General features: G+C 32.3%; 2 protein-coding genes across 2 annotated transcripts; both read left to right on the top strand.

Annotated features, from left to right (window-relative positions):
- The first annotated feature begins 3,419 nt into the window (after positions 1 to 3,419).
- On the top strand, positions 3,420 to 9,778 carry LOC114751645 (uncharacterized). Its single transcript, XM_028940307.1, has 10 exons — positions 3,420 to 3,945; positions 4,576 to 4,778; positions 5,163 to 5,432; positions 5,525 to 5,620; positions 6,276 to 6,355; positions 6,489 to 6,564; positions 7,220 to 7,636; positions 8,055 to 8,088; positions 8,788 to 8,877; positions 8,985 to 9,778. The coding sequence occupies exons 1-10, from the start codon at positions 3,420 to 3,422 to the stop codon at positions 9,776 to 9,778; spliced, it is 2,586 nt and encodes an 861-aa protein (XP_028796140.1).
- Positions 9,779 to 14,752: 4,974 nt separating this feature from the next.
- On the top strand, positions 14,753 to 16,760 carry LOC114751658 (oxygen-evolving enhancer protein 2, chloroplastic-like). The gene is made up of 4 exons (XM_028940323.1): positions 14,753 to 15,087; positions 15,626 to 15,858; positions 15,996 to 16,046; positions 16,419 to 16,760. Exons 1-4 carry the CDS (start codon positions 14,844 to 14,846, stop codon positions 16,677 to 16,679), a joined length of 789 nt encoding a protein of 262 aa, XP_028796156.1. The 5' UTR covers positions 14,753 to 14,843; the 3' UTR covers positions 16,680 to 16,760.
- Positions 16,761 to 18,427: the final 1,667 nt, after the last annotated feature.

Below are 18,427 nucleotides of genomic sequence, written 5' to 3'. Positions count from 1 at the left end.
ATGACCACAAAATTATATTCTTCCAACATGGATATTAATTTTGTAAAGTTTTTATCTCACTAATATATCTGGAATTATCCTGTTTTACTCTAAATTTTATCATCTATAACCTACAAGAAATTTCCAACAAGGAAAAAAAAAGGTGTGAAAGCTCTCAACTTTTTTTTTGTTTGAGTAAAAAAGCTCTCAACTTGCAAGATAGCATGGAGGATGAGAAAGAAAAAGAAAAAAGAAGGCAAAAAAAGAAGATTCATCAACATATATTAGGTGGTGTTATAAATATAAAATTATATTATTAGTAAAATTATCTTTAAGATAAAAACATGCCAAATTTAGTGTGACCAATCACAGCGTGCGTTGGTAAAATTGAATAAAAAATGTTTTGTCAAGGTAGAGAGCCAAGGATGAGAGCTAGCAGAAGTCATAATAAGTTAATAACAGTTGTTAATATCATTGCTAAGAACAATTGATGTTTTTAAACTTATATTTAAACAGCTGATTTTTTTAAAATAATTATAACTTTTACTATCTTTTTTAATAAATATTATTCATTTAAGGAATTTGCTTATTTTTTATTGTTTAACATTTAATATCTATTTGTATTCCATCCTGCAAATTCTACCAATATAAGCCATTAATGATTCTTGATTTTTAAATTTAATTTTTTTAACAAATCAAAATAATAGGGATCACTATTTGATTAACTATAAAATATTAATAAAAATTATTCAAAATAAATTATTATTAAATCGAACATGTAAGATTTATTTTATAGTATAATTTACATAATAAAATGATTTTTACATTTAGAACTGGATAGGAGGGAGTATAGTTTTAAGTAAATCAAAGCGGAATATCATTTATATTATCTATATTGAAATGATAAGTATGGTTATTTCATCATTCAGGTGGATAACCTTTTAATGATAAATTTATTTTTAAAACTTTATATTTAATTATAAAGAATTTAAATTTTAAGTTCATATACAGCTCTACATATTTTTGGGTCCAGTTCAAATAGACAATCAAATAAAATGCACTTTTGAATAAATTAGTTTACTTTGTCATAAAATTAGATTTCCAAATTCTTTTGGATTTTTTTGGCCAATTTTATATTATATCAGATGATATTTTTAAAAATTCATCAATTTTTTAATAAATGATATTTATAAATTTAATTAGTATTAATTTATTTATTATAAGTTATTAACAATGTATATCTCATCTCAAACTTTATAAAAGATCATGTAAAATTTTGTTGGTTGTGTAAAAGTTATGTTATACATTCCAGTAATGTAACTAATAATTAATATAAATATATTTCCCTTCAATAAAAAATTGCGATGAATTGGCAAACATAGCAAAGATTCAAGTTGAGAGAAGAAGAAAACATCAGGAAGAGAATGTGAAGGTGCAGAGACACTAATTCTTTCTGGATTTATTTGAACATCTAATGATTATTTAAAAACTAAACTTGCACTCATACAAATTTAAGAAATTAATTGCAGATTCCTGTGTTACAAAGAATCAATGTTATTTAATTTATAAATATTGAGATTTGAGGTTCCATCTGCTATGAAACATTGAAAATGAAAAATTGGGATTGAAATTGCAATTGAAAAAAAATCATTAAAATAGCATTTGGCATGAATAGTCGCTTATTGTATGGAATTAGACAGACCCATAAGGGTGGGATTAAGGAATACCACTTCTCTTCATGGTATTCTCTAATCCCACATATATGGGTTTGACTAATCTTATATAACAAGTAATCTTTTATACTAAACACTCTTTTAATAGATTTTCTTAATTACAATTCAAATCTTAATCCCTTATTTTTAAGGTTTCATACCAAACGTAACGTGAGAGTTTTTATTTACGCATAGCAGCGAACAGTGGAACACATGGATTGCGAAAATGCCGCATGTGCGGACTTAGTTATTACTCCTCCGGTCCTTATTATAAGACCCAATTTGACTTTTTATTTGGTCCTAATTATAAGACCCAATCCATTTTGTCTCTTATATTTATGCATTTTTTTCCAAGATAATCCTTCTAATAATGATAGTTTTAGCCAATATACTTAATTAGCAAGGATATTTTAGGAATGACAACACTTATTTATTATAAATAACCAACTTAACTTACTTCCTTAATCTCCTCAAATAAGTCAATTGGGTCTTATAATTAGGACCGGAGGAGTATTCATCAGATGATGGGGTGAATAAGCCAATAGCAAAAACAATTGCCAATTGAAAATTTAATTTGGTCATATATATAATAACTCAAATTTTATTTTCAATATTTATTAATTTTGTCTCCAAGTAATTAATTCTTATACTAATTATATATGTTAATAAGTTTTCATCAAAGGGAATGCATATAAATGATGGGATATTTTAAGAAAGACAATATCCATTTAATATAAATAACTAATTTAATTAATTTTTTTAATATTTATAAATTAGTTATTTAACTTTTATATTAATAGCAGGAGGTACCTATAGGTTATAATTATTACTTAGCTAATAGCCAGATTTAGAGTTCATAAATATCATAAATTTTAAGTCATCAATATTATATCAAATGTAAAATATCATATTATTTATAAGTTATAATTAAATGGTATTTAATTTCGTTCATCATGCAGTAGAACAATAAACTATATTTAGTTAATTGAAAGTTTGATTGAGAAGATCCATGTTCAATTATACTAGCTTCTTAGAGAAAATAAAATTAAAGACCAGCTACATATCTTTTTTAAATTATTGAAAAATTAATCAGAATAAAAATCATCGTCTTATTATTCAATAGTAAAAAAAATATTAAGATTATGAATGATGCATGTGTGAGTATAATTTCCTGAAATTCATATTCTTTTACTCAAAGTATTTTCAATATTTATTTTCTATCTTCTTAGCAAATAACAAAGAGTCATTAATTAGCATGAACATATTCATGTTATATTTCAATTTGTTATTAACTTCTCTAAATCTCAAAAGAATTATAAAATAAAATATGTGCCTATACATATTAATTTTGAAAAGTGTGTACATATATATATATATATATATTTTGGGGAAATATATGATGTTCTATACCAAATCTTCTTTTAAAAAATATAATTAAATGAATAGAATATTAAAAATATCATCTCATTATCTAAAAGATAATACAAAACCTAAGTGATCTTAGAAAATCTAAATATATAACAAATCTAGTCCTTAAAGAATCTATTTGAACAACTTCTCCATAGAAGAACATGATAAGATCTGAAGAAAATGTATTAAAACAAGCCAGCAAACCAAACCATACATATCATTATTTTAATATATTCATAAATAACATTCTCATAGTTATATATACATACCTAATGAGGCAGAACGAGAACTGGCTGGTTTTGATCCAAAAGTGAGAAGATGAAGAAAGCTTTGAAGTTAGTGGTTCTTTTTCTCTTTGCTATTCCACTATGCGGCCATGCGGAGGAATTCCCGAAGACATGTTCGAACCTTCCTCCACTGGAATCATCTCACAGCTTTCGATACGAAGTCTCCAAAAACGAGTCTTTAAGAGTCGAAGCTATGGCTCATTATTACAAGCACGCCCATCATCATCATCATCATGAATCGCCATGGCCCGACCTTCCCAGAAAGATGCTGAAAGAAGAAGATGCATATGAGAGGGAAGCCATGTACAGAGGGATGAACAAGGACGGTGAATATTCGCCTCCTCAAGGTGTTCTTAGACCAGTGTCTCTGCACGATGTGAGGTTGAACCCAGATTCGCATCATCATACTGCCCAGAACACGAATCTGCAGTATCTGTTGATGTTTGATGTTGATCGTTTGATTTGGAGCTTTAGGAAGACGGCTGGTTTGCCTACTCCTGGTGAACCTTATGGAGGCTGGGAAGGTCCTTATATTGAGCTTCGTGGTCACTTTGTTGGTTAGTATATATGTTTTTTTTTTTAACCTATAGCTATCTTTGTACTACCGGTCCTTCTCGTTTATAATTTACAAACGAGATCTTATAATTAGGACTGGAGGTAGTATATTGAAATCACGAGTTGCCTCATCTCTGCTGCTGCTCAATTTTTCCACTACTTTCCAAATGTTTTTTTTCCGATTTCTTTTTTCTATTAGATTCTACATGTTGAAATTTTGATATCTCATGGTTAAAAAAATGGTATTGTTTTTAATGTTTTATGATTTTTTTTTAAAAGAGTATGCATCCTAAAATTAGTGTTGCTGTTTCTTCTTAATTTAGACCCAAATTCTTTGAGAAATCATAAAAATTGAAACAGCACCATTTTTGACTGATAATATGTCAAAATTTCACTAACTTTATTTAAAATCTAATATTAAAAAGAAACAAGGAAAAACATTAAACAAGAAGGGAAAATTGAGAGGGGCAGCTCATACCTCAAATCCAACACTGCCATGGGACAATTTTGGATTAACATTTGCAAGAGAAACTTTTATCTGAAAGTTGACCAATTTAAGTTAATTACAGTAATGTTATTTATATTTAGATGGAAAAAAGTCAATTAACTTTTGGGACTGATGATTATTTCAGGTCATTATTTGAGTGCAACTGCGCACATGTGGGCAAGCACTCACAATGAAGCAGTGAAGGAGAAGATGGATGCCCTTGTTGGCAATCTCTCTTTATGTCAGAAGAAAATGAACACCGGATATCTCTCTGCATTTCCAACCGAGCTCTTTGATCGTCTTGAAGCTCTGGAATTTGTCTGGGCTCCCTATTACACCGTTCACAAGGTACTTATTATATTATATTCTAATAACTCATCGGATATTTAATATAGGACCTAATTGTTAAGTTAATTTTTGTTCTAAATATAAGATCTATTTCTCATATTTATCATTTTATCATAAATTACTCCTATGGATACTTTCTCAACCATAATTAAGTAAGTGAGGGAGGAATAATATTAAGAAAGATGATTATGATGTTTTAGGAAAAACATGTCAAATTTCTTATAGTTAACTAACTTACCCAACTTTTTTAATCTAATTAAATTAGTTAAATAGGTCATATACCGGAGGAGTATTAAAAAAGGTGTTTGATATTATCCACGTTACGAGGCTCGGACTCATGATCAATAATAACCAAACATGTGTGTGTGGGTATGAATAATACAGGTAATGGCGGGGCTGTTGGATCAATATACGTTTGGGGAGAACGAGGAGGCATTAAGGATGGTGACGTGGATGGCGGATTACTTCTACGACAGGGTGATGAAGTTTGTGGAGAAGAACACAGTGCCCAAGTTCTATGAGATATTGAACGATGAGTTTGGTGGAATGAACGATGTGCTTTATAGGATTTACCACTTCACAGGCAATTCTAAGTATCGTACATTGGCTCACATGTTTGATAAGCCTTGCTTTTTCGGCTTACTTGCCACAAAGGTGCATAGCTATTTAATTAGTTAATTAATTAATTATAGTTTTGATGATTAATATTAAGTTTTGAATCTTATTGTTATTTTGCATTTTCGCAGTCCGGTGACATAACGGGTCTTCATGCGAATACTCATCTGGCCATCGTTATTGGAGGTCAAATGCGCTATGAGATTGTTGGTGACCCGCTTTACAAGGTAAATAAACACCCTCACATGGAATTAGTTTTGGTGCTCATCATGGTGATGTCGTTGCTTTAAAATATAAAACATTGAGATATAGTTTTAATGGTCTAGATTTAAGCTTTTTAACCAGTAATTTTTAAATAAAAAATTATTTTTTAAAAAACCTTACAGTTGAGATATTATATTTATTTTGGATTATGTATCTATTAACAAAAAATATTTTGTAAAAATATTAAATATTAAATTTTGATCATTTATATTAAATTTGAATGGTTGAAATTTAATGAGCATCATAGTACTCACCATGATGAGCACTGAAACTAGTTCTATACTCACATATATATCCTAACAGAGTAATTAAATATCTCTGCTTATCCTAAAACCTAGCCTGTTTTTAGAAAATTAAGGAAAATATTTTTAAAATAATTTTATTAATGAAAAAGAAAAAGATTTCCTTCGTCTACAATGCCATTTGCCCGTGTTTCTTTCTTTCTTTCTTTCTTTCCCGGGAGGGGGACATGCTCCTAAATCTTTGTTATGCTACAATTTTTCTTTTTGAAACATATCATCCAAAATAATCATCTTTAAAAGTTTCAACCCTATTGAAGTGGAATCATATAATTGTTTGATATTTGTCTAACGTTTGCTATTTTAATTTATATGTTAGGAAATATCCACATACTTTTTGGACCTTGTTAACACTTCACACGCATATGCGACTGGAGGCTCAAGCCAGTCTGAGCATTGGTATGTTTAATATATTTTCATTTATATTTGCAGCTATTACTTCACAAATATAGATAATTAACACACAGTATTTTTTTGTGAAAAAAATTCTCTTTCCTGCTATTTTTAAATGGGAACGGTTTAAATTTATCAGGCAAAATCCAGACAGAATGGGTGAAATTCTAAAATCCGACACCGAAGAGTCCTGTTCATCTTACAACATGTTGAAGGTACAATATATACACCCACATCCTGTTTTTTTTTTTTTTTTTGCCAACAAATATACACACAAATTAAATCAGTCAATTAAGTCTTATATTAAGGGCTAGAGAAGTATCATTTTCTTTAATTTTGGGAAAATATAGGTTCCGGTCTCTAAGGTTATGTATATGGTCAACTTCAGTCCAGATTTATTAACCATTAACATTATGGTCAACTTTGGTCAAGACTTCCGAAGAGCTGATGAATGTGTTGATTAAGCGGCAATGGCATGATGATGTGACGGCGATGTTTAGTAAAAGAGAGGAATTTAACCAAACTTAACGATAATTTCTCAGAATGGTTCCTTAATAGTATGAAAAAATACCATGCTCCCTCCTGTCCCTGTCATATCGACTTTCATGACATTTCATAATATAACGTATGGCAACCGTTTCAGCAACATATCTGGTATACAAATTATTTGACCAACAGGAAGTTCTTTATAATGTGGTGAATTAAGATTTGAATCCTTACTAAACGAGATGTTCATATTTAGTATCTGACAATATCTTAAACAATATTGCCTTTAATAGGCGGAGGATACCTATGCTTAGGGAAAAAAAATCTTCTTATTCGAAGCGTGCAATTTTGCTCTGAGTCTTAATTAACTGTGCTTTCCTATAGGTTGCTCGGAATCTATATAGATGGACAAAAGATGTATCCTATGCAGATTATTATGAGAGGACATTAACAAATGGAGTGTTGGGCATACAAAGAGGGACAGAACCTGGGGTTATGATCTACATGCTCCCACAAGGTCGTGGTGTTTCCAAGGCTGTTTCAAATCATGGTTGGGGCTTTAAGTTTGATTCCTTCTGGTGCTGTTATGGCACTGGAATCGAATCCTTCTCTAAGCTTGGAGATACCATTTATTTTGAGCAAGAAGATACAGCCAATACAAACCCTACTCTTTATATTGCTCAATATATCTCAACTACTTTCAACTGGAAAGCTGCCAACTTCCTCCTCAATCAAACTCTCTCGACTTATTCTTCTTATGACCCTTTTGTCCGTGTCACCTTCACATTTTCTCCCCACCAGGTATTTTATTTATTTATTTATTCAATTCCTATATTTTCTTCAACATTATTCATGACTTTGAATAGTGTCATTTGATTATACTCCTCCGGTCCTTAATATAAGACCCATTTAACTAATTTGATTAGATTAAGGAAGTTAGGTAAGTTAGTTAATTATAAGAAAAGTGACACATTTTTCCTAAAACACCATAATCATCTTTCTTAATACCCCCTCTCTCTCTTCTACTTGATTATGATTGAGAGAATATCTATAGGGGTAATTTAGAGAAAATTGATAAATATGAGAAATGGGTCTTATATTTAGGACCAAAACTAACTCAAGATTGGGTCCTATATTAAGGACCGGAGGAGTAGTACATTTAATTCCTAATTTTGTAGATATATATGCTCTAAACATGCAAATTAACCTACTTTTGTAGGGAGAAGAAGTGCCGTCTTCTACATTAAACCTTCGTATACCGACATGGACATACGTAATGACACAAGTGCTTTACTCAACAACGAGCCTTTGAACCAGCGTGTTAATGGAGGTGAATATAAAGAAATTCATTTACTTTCATTTCAAAGAAAAATTAGAGAAACAGACGTTAATAGCCTGAAATTATAAGCAGAATCAAACCTGCGATTTTTTATTTCTATAGGAGTGTATATTCATGCCATTGGGCTACTAGGTCATTATTATACATCAAGATTCATTTAGTTATATTCATGATACTATGGAAAAGCTTCGATCCATCATTGCTTTAATTTTGCTCTTGCTGAAGCTGATTCGAGATTAAACAAATATTTATTCAATGATCCATATTTCTTAATTTGGTTTAATACTACCTCCAGTCCTAATTATAAGAGCTAGTTGACTAATTTGAGAAAATTAAAGAAAGAAGTTAAGTTAGTTATTTATAATAAATAGGCGTTATCTTTCATAAAATATCCTTGTTAATTAAGTGTATGGGCTAGAGCTATCATTGTTAGAAGGATTATTTTGGAAAAAAAATGCATAAATACGAGAGACAAAGTTAATTGTGATCTTATATTTAAGACCAAAATAAAAACCAAACAAAATCTTATATTAAGGACCGGAGGTATTATTACTCACCAGGTATTAATTAATATCTAATATCTGATTATCTTTCTGTGAATATGTTCATGTAGGGTCATATTTGACTATAACAAGAAAGTGGAGCGCCGGTGACAATCTCACCCTCATCTTTCCCATCACCCCAAGATTGGAACCCATAAAAGGTAACTGGTATATATATATCTCTGTGTGTGTGTGTGTGATGATGATGATGATTTGAATTCATAATATCTCAAAAATGATACAATAATTCACTTGATTTATTTTTCAGATAACAGGCCAGAATATAAAACTGTTAATGCGATCATATTTGGTCCATTCCTTCTTGTGAGCCACACGGTTGGGGAAGAATGGGACCTCCAAGTTTCTGATCTGAACATGAAGCCAGAAGATTATTTGCATGCAATCCCAGCCACTAATCACAGTCACCTCTTCACTTTCTCACAAGACTCTGCAAACTCAAGCTTCGTCTTGACCAACCTTAACGTCACCGACAGTAAAACGTTGGCCATGGAGAAATTACCTCAGACCGGCACCGTCAGAGCCACTCATGCGACCTTCAATCTGGTCTTACTAGACAGTATTAAAGACACATTATTTGCAGATATTAATGATGTTCTTGACAAGCCGGTCTTGCTCGAACCAGTTCATCTTCCTGGGAGGCACTTGATTCATCAAGGGCCAGGGAAACCTTTATTGCTCTCCAACTTTTCCACTGGTTCTTCCGATTATCAGTCTTCACAGTTCAGAGTGGTTCATGGGTTAGACGGGAGAAACGGCAGCGTTTCTATTGAATCAATGGGCAACAAAGGTTGTTTCTTGTACAGTGGTGTAGATTATAGCGAAGGTGAAGAAGTGAAGCTCAAGTGCAAATCTGCAGATTCATCGAATGGTACAAGTACAACGTTGTTCAACAAGGCTGTCTCTTTCGTTGCCGCTAAGGGACTCAAAGAGTACCATCCCATTAGCTTTATTGCTAAGGGCTTAAACACGAGTTATCTCATGGAGCCTATTCACTCCTTTGCAGATGATTTTTACACCCCCTACCTCAATATTCATCCTTGATTATTAACTATATATTAGGTTTTTCCAAAATTTTATTAGAGCCTTAGTTAGCTAGTTAATTATAAATAAATAAAACTCTACTTTGATTTCTCTCAAGGTTTCTGCTTTTTTTGGTGTTTTTTTTTGGTTGCCAACAATTTGGGTGTTGTTATTGGATAACTCTTAGTTGAAGAGTTTGTTACATAATTAAATAGAAACAATGATTATTTACATTACGCAAGCTACTTCCTTGAATTTGACTCGAGTTGCGTGGTCAGTTTAATTTCTTGCGATCACAATCGCCTATGTTTTAAGTAATCATTTCATTAAGCAGCTTGTTAAATTATATTCCTTTATCAGTCAGATAATTAATTTGCAAATATCAATAAATTTAATTCAATTATTTGTCATAAATTTATGTTTGTTTATTTAAAGGAGTACTTCATTTGATCCTCCCAAGTCCCGACCCCTTTCATAGATGCAATCAAACAGCAAAAAAAAAATTTATAAATTTGTAAAAAAAATTGAAATTTTATATTTAAGATCAAAATAAACATTCCAACTAAATTCTATATTTATGGTAGAAGGGATTACTTAAATTCCTATATTTATGATGGAAATGATTACTTAAATTATTGTTTATGGAGTAGATAATGTTTGACGGCTTCTCTTCTCAAAAGTCAATACCAGAGGATGCACATAAAAGACAAAATAAATTTAATTTAAATTATCTATTCATCTTTTATTAAGATTTTTCAAAATTTAAAATTTAAAATTGCACTAGCCATTGATAGTCTCCATATTGGATAAAAATTAATTGAAGATTCTAAGAATTTTTTGATCCTACAAAGTTTGTTTTTATTAAATATAATTACTATATTTTTATCATGAAAAAACTTTTATATTTTATATAGATGTTAATATGTTAATTTATGATCTTTCATTAAAATTTGGGTTAAATCAAAGTTACATGTTTCATTCTCCAGTACATGTTTGATTCTCTAAGTTTTTCCCCCTAGATTGATTCTCTAAGTTTACATAAATTCCAAATTAGTCTATTAAATTTTTTTTGGGGCCTGAAGCAAAAGTAGTCTATTAAATTCATAAAGTGTAATTTTCGTTCTTAATTTTGATACGTTAATTTTATTAGTATAAAATACGAACTCAACAAATCTAAACAGTGATTGTGCAATTAAATGCTAACATGTTAATATTTAATTTAAAATTCGTAAATTGAAAATATTTAATCACAAGACAATTTGATGAAAAATATGTTATAATTTTAAATATTTGTCAATTAACAAATTTTTAAACTGAAGAGCAATAATGGCAGCATTTCATTGCAAAGTGAACATTTTTAGTTAATGAAATTAACGATGTTAATAGTAAACGATTCCTGGCCAAAAAAAATATTAAACGATTGAACATACACTTCATAAGCGTAATTGAACCGAAATTTGTCATAAATTTAAAAGAGAAAGGTATACTTTAACTTTAAAATATGGAGATGGGAAAAGAAACTTTAAATTTTGGCATTTTATAAAACTATGAGAGAGCCACTAGAAAAGAAATATAAAAAATTCAATTTACTAAAAAATTAGGTAAAATATTCAATTAAGGGGAAATATGAAAGACAATCATGCTTTGATACAAGAACCGTCTACCTCTAGCCAAAGCTAATTGGAGGCTGCCACTTTTTTGTTTTTTTTCTCTTTTTCAAATCAACGTTTTTTACTTTGAAGTATTTTTTTAAGGGAAAATTTCACTGTAGGACCGCAGAAGACAATTAATATCAAAGAGCCCCCAAAACTTTCTGAAACCTCACTGCAGGACCAAGAGACCAATTTGATATTAATTTTTAGAGTGAGATTACAATAATACCCCTCCCTTTTTATTTTATTAAAAAAATAAATATTTACCGGAGTTACTGTTCCGGCCACCGGCGCTCAGGTGGCCGCCGTCAGGGTCCGGTCACCGGTGGCCGGAACAGTAACTCCGGGGGACCTCCGGTGGCCAGAGTTTTTTTGTTTAAAACAAAGTGACCAAGGGAGGGTTTGAACCCAGAACCCCTTGGCACACCAAAAGACTTGTAACCACCAAGCCAAGCAACCCATTCAATCATAAAATGCAAATAAAACTACATATAACAAAATAAACGCAACAGTCCAAATGTAAGTGAACAAGTGAAATTAGACGATTTACAAGTGGAATTCAGAAATTTGCAACAAAAGTTAGGCAATTTACAAATAACATAATAGAAGTCATAACTCAAAATGCAAGTGTTTAAGTGCAAATGAGCAAGTAAAATTTGAAGATTTACAATAAAAGTTTATGGATTTACATCCCAAATTTGGTAAACACAAGAGAATTCACAACCCAAAATGTAAGTGTTTGAGTGTAAGTGAACAAGTGAAATTAGACGATTTACAAGTGGAATTCATCAATTTACAACAAAAATGAGGCAATTTACAAATAACATAATGGAACTCACAATCCCAAATACAAGTGTTTAAGTGTAAATGAGCAAATAAAATTTGAAGATTTACAACAAAAGTTTAAAGATTTGCAAGTGAAATTCGACAATTTCACTTGTTCATTTGCACTTAAACACTTGCATTTGGGGTTATGACTTCTATTATGTTATTTGTAAATTGCCTAATTTTTGTTGTAAATTTCTGAATTCCATTTGTAAATCGTCTAATTTTACTTGTTCACTTACACTCAAACACTTACATTTTAGGTTGTGAATTCTCTTGTGTTTACCAAATTTGGGTTGTAAATCCATAAAATTTTATTGTAAATCTTCAAATTTCACTTGCTCATTTGCACTTAAATACTTGCATTTGGGGTTATGATTTCTATTATGTTATTTGTAAATTGTCTAATTTTTGTTGTAAATTGCTGAATTACACTTGTAAATCGTCTAATTTCACTTGTTCACTTACACTCAAACACTTACATTGTGGGTTGTGAATTCTCTTGTGTTTGCCAAATTTGGGTTGTAAATCCATAAACTTTTATTGTAAATCTTCAAATTTCACTTGCTCATTTGCACTTAAACACTTGCATTTGGGGTTATGACTTCTATTATGTTATTTGTAAATTGTCTAATTTTTGTTGTAAATTGCTGAATTACACTTGTAAATCGTCTAATTTACTTGTTCACTTACATTCAAACACTTACATTTTGGGTTGTGAATTCTCTTGTGTTTGCCAAATTTGGATTGTAAATCCATAAACTCTTATTATAAATCTTCAAATTTTACTTGCTCATTTGCACTTAAACACTTGCATTTTGGGTTATGACTTCTATTATGTTATTTGTAAATTGCCTAACTTTTGTTGCAAATTTTGAATTCCACTTGTAAATCGTCTAATTTCACTTGTTCACTTACATTTGGACTGTTGCGTTTATTTTGTTATATGTAGTTTTATTTGCATTTTATGATTGAATGGGTTGCTTGGCTTGGTGGTTACAAGTCTTTTGGTGTGCCAAGGGGTCCTGGGTTCAAACCCTCCCTTGGTCACTTTGTTTTAAACAAAAAAACTCCGGCCACCGGAGGTCCCGCCGGAGTTACTGTTCCGGCCACCGGTTACCGGACCCCGACGGCGGCCACCTGAGCGCCGGTGGCCGGAACAGTAACTCCGGTAAATATTTATTTTTTAATAAAATAAAAGGGAGGGATATTATTGTAATCTCACTTTAAAAATTAATATCAGATTGGTCCCTTGGTCCTGCAGTGAGGTTTCAGAAAGTTTTGGGGGCTCTTTGAGATTATTTGCCTTCTGCGGTCCTACAGTGAAATTCCCCCTTTTTTTAATGCTATTCAATATCCTGCAATAATTTTTAGTACACTTGACATCCAGCCCAATATCGAGCAAGCTGCACTTTTAACTATTTTTTCAGTAACACCCATTATTTTTTCAGTACTAATTTTAGGATATAGAGTGTTATTAAGAAAAATAATGGGTGCTACTGAAAAAATAGTTAAGAGTTTTAGGATATTAGGTGTCATTACAAGAAAAATAATGGGTGATACTGAAAATATAGTTAAAAGTGTAGCTTACTAAATATTATGTATTGCTAAAAATATTTTTAGGTATCGGGTGCACTAAAAATTATTTTAGAATAATATATGTTATTATATTCTTAACTACTTTTAGGATATTGGGTGTTATTACAAGAAAAATAATAGGTGCTACTGAAAAAATAGTTAAGAGTGCAACTTGCTAGATACTAGGCATAACTAAAAATATTTCTAGGTATCAGGTGCACTAAAAATTATTTTAGGATAATAGATGTTACTTAAAAATACATCAAAGTAGAAAATGTTGATTTGAACAAAAAAAAAATGGCAGCCTTCAATTCTGGTCTCAAAACGGCGTAGTTTTTGGGTAGAGGAGGAGGGGATGGATGATAAGGGTTGAGGAGGGTGGCGGGTTCCTTTGATACAACCTCTGATTTTGTATTGGGGATTTATAATTTTATACTACGGTTCTAATTATAAGACTCAATTGACTAATTTGAGGAGATTGAAAAAAGAAGTTAAGTTAATTATTTGTAATAAATATGTATTGTTTTTCCTAAAATATTCTTACTAATCAACTATATTGGCTAGGACTACAATTATTAGAAGGACTAAGTTGAGAAAAAATGCATAAATATGAGAGACAAAGTGAATTGGGGTCTTATATTTAGAACCAAAATAAAAATTAAATAAGGTATTAAGAACCAGAGGTAGTATTTTGGAGTTTGGACAGGTCATCACTTCCAACCCCTTGTGATCTTTTCTTAATTCCATCCTTGCCAAACACAGTCAAATGACGTGGAGACAATTGGCAAAGGTCTGCCACGTGGCAGCAAGAGAGCCCCTATAACCTGATCCATTGACAAGAATCTAATCCAAACTGAGCAAAAATCATCATCCATCCGTTTCCAAGCGCCACATTTCCATTGACTCATGAGTATCACAAACCCCGCATCCAAATTCAATTCCATTTCCAAGCTCACGATTATTACTACCATTCTCTGCAATTCACAGAGCGCTTAGGAGCTAGAGTGGTGAGTTTGGAACTGTTCACGAAAATGGCCTCCACTCAATGCTTCTTGCACCACCACGCCCTCAGTACCGCTACTTCTTCTCCTACTCGTTCTTCTTCTCCTCAGCGTCTAGTGCTACACAACAAGCCAAACCAGATTGTTTGCAAGGCCCAGAAGCAAGACGATGACGGCAGCCTCGTCTCTCGCCGACTTGCTCTTACTGTGCTCATTGGGGTCGGTGCTGCTGCCTCGAAGGTCTCTCCTGCTGATGCTGCCTATGGGGAAGCTGGTATTGTCCTTTTTTCATTCTTGTGATGATGGAGAAATCTGTAGTGATTAGTGATTGATATGAGAATTTGGTATCACGCATAACCCAAAATTGGAAACGATGATGTTAATCAAGTTCTGGACAGAGAGACAAAGAATGAGTTTGTGATGATAGAGTCTACAATCTTCACTTTTGAACTGAAAAACCCATGTGGGGTGATGGAAATGCGTACTGTTTCATTTATTCGTCAAATGATTACTATACATATTACTCATGTCTTTGGTGAAATATTGCTGGTAATTAAGGAAGTTGGTGTATTGCTTTCTCCGAGAATTTATTTTATATCTGGTGCCATGCCATGACTACTTGAACTGCTTTGCTTTGCATTCTAACTGTTTGTGGTAATTAAAGCTTACGATTTACTCTGGGTCGATTGAGTAAAACTAGGCTGCAGATGTGCAATGAAAAAGGAACTGAGTTAATTGGATCTCGTCTGAATGGTTAAGATCAAGCGAATTCTTTGGGAAAATTGATCAAATTATGATTGCTTTGCCTGCAGCCAATGTGTTTGGAAAGCCAAAGACAGACACTGACTTCATTGCCTACAACGGAAATGGATTCAAACTCTCAATCCCCTCCAAGTGGAACCCCAGCAGGGAGGTTGAATACCCAGGTCAGGTTCTAAGATATGAGGATAACTTCGATGCCAACAGCTACGTCACAGTCACAGTCACTGATACTGATAAGAAATCCATTACTGACTATGGTTCACCTGAGGAGTTCCTCTCTAAGGTAAATTCGTGACAAGCTTCCACTTGTTTATGGATAAAGGGCTTTTTTTTTTTTTTTTTTTGTTATAGAAGCATACCTTTTTTGTATGACAGCAACTTCTGACTTAAACTCAAGAGTTGATTCTGCTTCTTTTTCAGGTGGATTATTTGCTAGGAAAACAAGCCTACTTTGGCAAAACTGATTCCGAGGTAATTAGATGGTTTGCTCTGTAACAGAACTATCTCGTGCCTACAGATTGTACACTTGGTTTAAAATCTATGTACAGACACACTTGAGTGTTTCATACAACTGCACTGCCATTGTAAAACCATCTTGACGAGAATCGTGAGATCATCAAATGGGAAATTTATTTCTTTATCATGTCCTTTGTTATTCAAAGCTGATATGTTAAAATGTGAGTGTTTCAACTGCTGATAGTAAAAGAGGAATGAGGCATGATGATCAGTTTAACAAGAATTCAGTCACAGACAGAGTTGATCACTTTTAGGCTTTGGCCTTATAAGAACAAACCAGACAACCTTGTGTGATTTAACGAGTTCTAAACTTTATTAACTGGCCAGGGTGGGTTCGAAGCAGATGCCGTGGCGACAGCAAATATCTTAGAGAGCTCATCGCCCGTGATTGGTGGGAACCAGTACTACTCTGTGACAGTGCTGACAAGAACTGCTGATGGAGATGAAGGCGGGAAGCACCAATTGATCACAGCAACAGTGAAGGATGGTAAGCTTTACATATGCAAGGCTCAAGCAGGAGACAAGAGGTGGTTTAAGGGGGCAAGGAGATTTGTGGAGAGCGCAGCAAGCTCTTTCAGTGTTGCTTAACAATTTTTAATACGTCAAAGGACAATCTGTATGTAAATCATCAACATGTGCATCTTAATTCCTAATTCATGTTTTGAGTTTCTTGGCCTTCCTTTTTTGTTTTTTGTCCCCCTTCCCCCCAGAGTTTCATTATTTTGAGGATATTTGTTATGATTTTAGCGTGTTTGGGATGAGGGAGTTTATAGATACTCGGTTGATTTTCACTGGGGTTCAATTCCCATTCACAGAATCTTTGTCAACTGCTAGCTTGAAGTGTATCAGCTCAAGCAAATTTGCAAACAAACACAATCATATATTCATATTCAATTAAGCATATTCAATCAAAATCAAAATGCACAATATCTTCCCTTGCTTTTTGCAAACTATACTGCTGCAAACAAAGCCTTTGAAAGGAAAATTTGTTATGAAAATTAAATTAAAGTCAAGATAATGTTATAGGTGGACTTCACCAAAGTACTAATAAAGCTAATCACGCAATAGTGCAACCCCAAATTGTGCGAGGGGCAACTTGCGTAATGGTAGAAATCAAGCAATGAACTAACGTGCAAAAGGGAGCAAAGCGGGCGGACTAAGTCAAAGAGTCAACAAAATCAACCCCAAGTACCGAGAATGGGTATCCAGATGTGAACCGTGCGGGAAGGAGAGAGCACAACGTGTGCTCTGTTCAAGATGAGGTAATTTTAACCCCTCCTACCTCTCATCCCTACTAGTTTGCTGGTAAATTGAATTCAATTATAAATATAAGATTTCAATCAATTTTATTCTTACACCAATAGGGAACGTGAGCTGAGTTAAGACCGTTGTGAGACAGGTTAATTTTACCCTACTGATGACAGTGTCACAATAGTAATTCAACCTAGTGTAAAAGAAAATGTTGATTCGGACAATTGGTTATCGCATTTGGTTTATCATTTTTTAGAAGAACTAGAAGATTGAAAAAATTTAAACTATGAAAGGCATCCGATTTAATACTATTTAAATAATTATATTTTTTTTTTAAAAAAAAACTCATGAACTTCAAGCTCATGGAACACTTGTGTTCTGGTAATTTATGGTGATACTTTTCGTGTTCGTTTGGTCAATAAATTTATGTATTTGGTTTTATATTTCGCTTCATAAAATTAAATATTAAGAATAGTTTCCAAAGTTAGATAGGGTTCGCTTTTGAGGTGCTTTAAATATTAATAATAAGCGCGAACTTCTTTTACACCCACAAAACACATTTCTGCAACGTGGTCCTTGAAGAAACATACAATGCTTCAATTTGGTCATCTAAATATGAATGTTCAATTTCCACGCTTGATATGCTCACCATAAGATTATTTAGTGGAGATAAGTGACGGGTTAACAGAGAGTTTATATGATCATCAAGTAAATATTATGCAAGTATGTATGAAGTTTCAATAGGGCCATGACCAATGTGTTTAATTGTGAGGTTTTTAACTTGTAACTAATGAGAGTTAGTAGAAAGGGTTAATTTCTCACAACGTAGTAAATTAATATTTGAATTTTCACTTGAAGAAGCACTTACATTTAGTGCCAATAGTACTTCGAATGAGAGTGCTTCCAATAGAACGATACATATGTATAACAAAAAAAATTCTAATATGTGTTAATATAGATAACGTTTTAAGAGAGTTATTCTCAATTGGGTCTGATGATATTTAACTAATGAGAGTTAGCAAAAGGAATTAGTTTCTCACAACGTGATAAATTAATATTTAAATTCTTACTGTGAGAAGTACGTA

Source organism: Neltuma alba, unplaced genomic scaffold (genome assembly GCF_004799145.2).
Source record: "Neltuma alba isolate B1F8T4 unplaced genomic scaffold, ASM479914v2 tig00006999_pilon, whole genome shotgun sequence".
Classification (NCBI taxonomy): Eukaryota; Viridiplantae; Streptophyta; class Magnoliopsida; order Fabales; family Fabaceae; genus Neltuma; species Neltuma alba.
Note: the sequence above shows the minus strand (reverse complement) of the source record. Positions and strands in the feature narration are given on the sequence as shown.

What these genes read in the sequence shown, in the direction of transcription:
- LOC114751658 (XM_028940323.1), top strand. Translation starts at nt 14,844, where the DNA reads ATGGCCTCCACTCAATGCTTCTTGCACCACCACGCCCTCAGTACCGCT. An exon ending in TGCTGCCTATGGGGAAGCTG is followed by an intron (nt 15,088 to 15,625) that starts GTATTGTCCTTT and finishes CTTTGCCTGCAG; the next exon opens with CCAATGTGTTTGGAAAGCCA. An exon ending in TTGGCAAAACTGATTCCGAG is followed by an intron (nt 16,047 to 16,418) that starts GTAATTAGATGG and finishes TTAACTGGCCAG; the next exon opens with GGTGGGTTCGAAGCAGATGC.
- LOC114751645 (XM_028940307.1), top strand. Translation starts at nt 3,420, where the DNA reads ATGAAGAAAGCTTTGAAGTTAGTGGTTCTTTTTCTCTTTGCTATTCCA. An exon ending in GCTTCGTGGTCACTTTGTTG is followed by an intron (nt 3,946 to 4,575) that starts GTTAGTATATAT and finishes TGATTATTTCAG; the next exon opens with GTCATTATTTGAGTGCAACT. An exon ending in TCAAGCCAGTCTGAGCATTG is followed by an intron (nt 6,356 to 6,488) that starts GTATGTTTAATA and finishes TAAATTTATCAG; the next exon opens with GCAAAATCCAGACAGAATGG.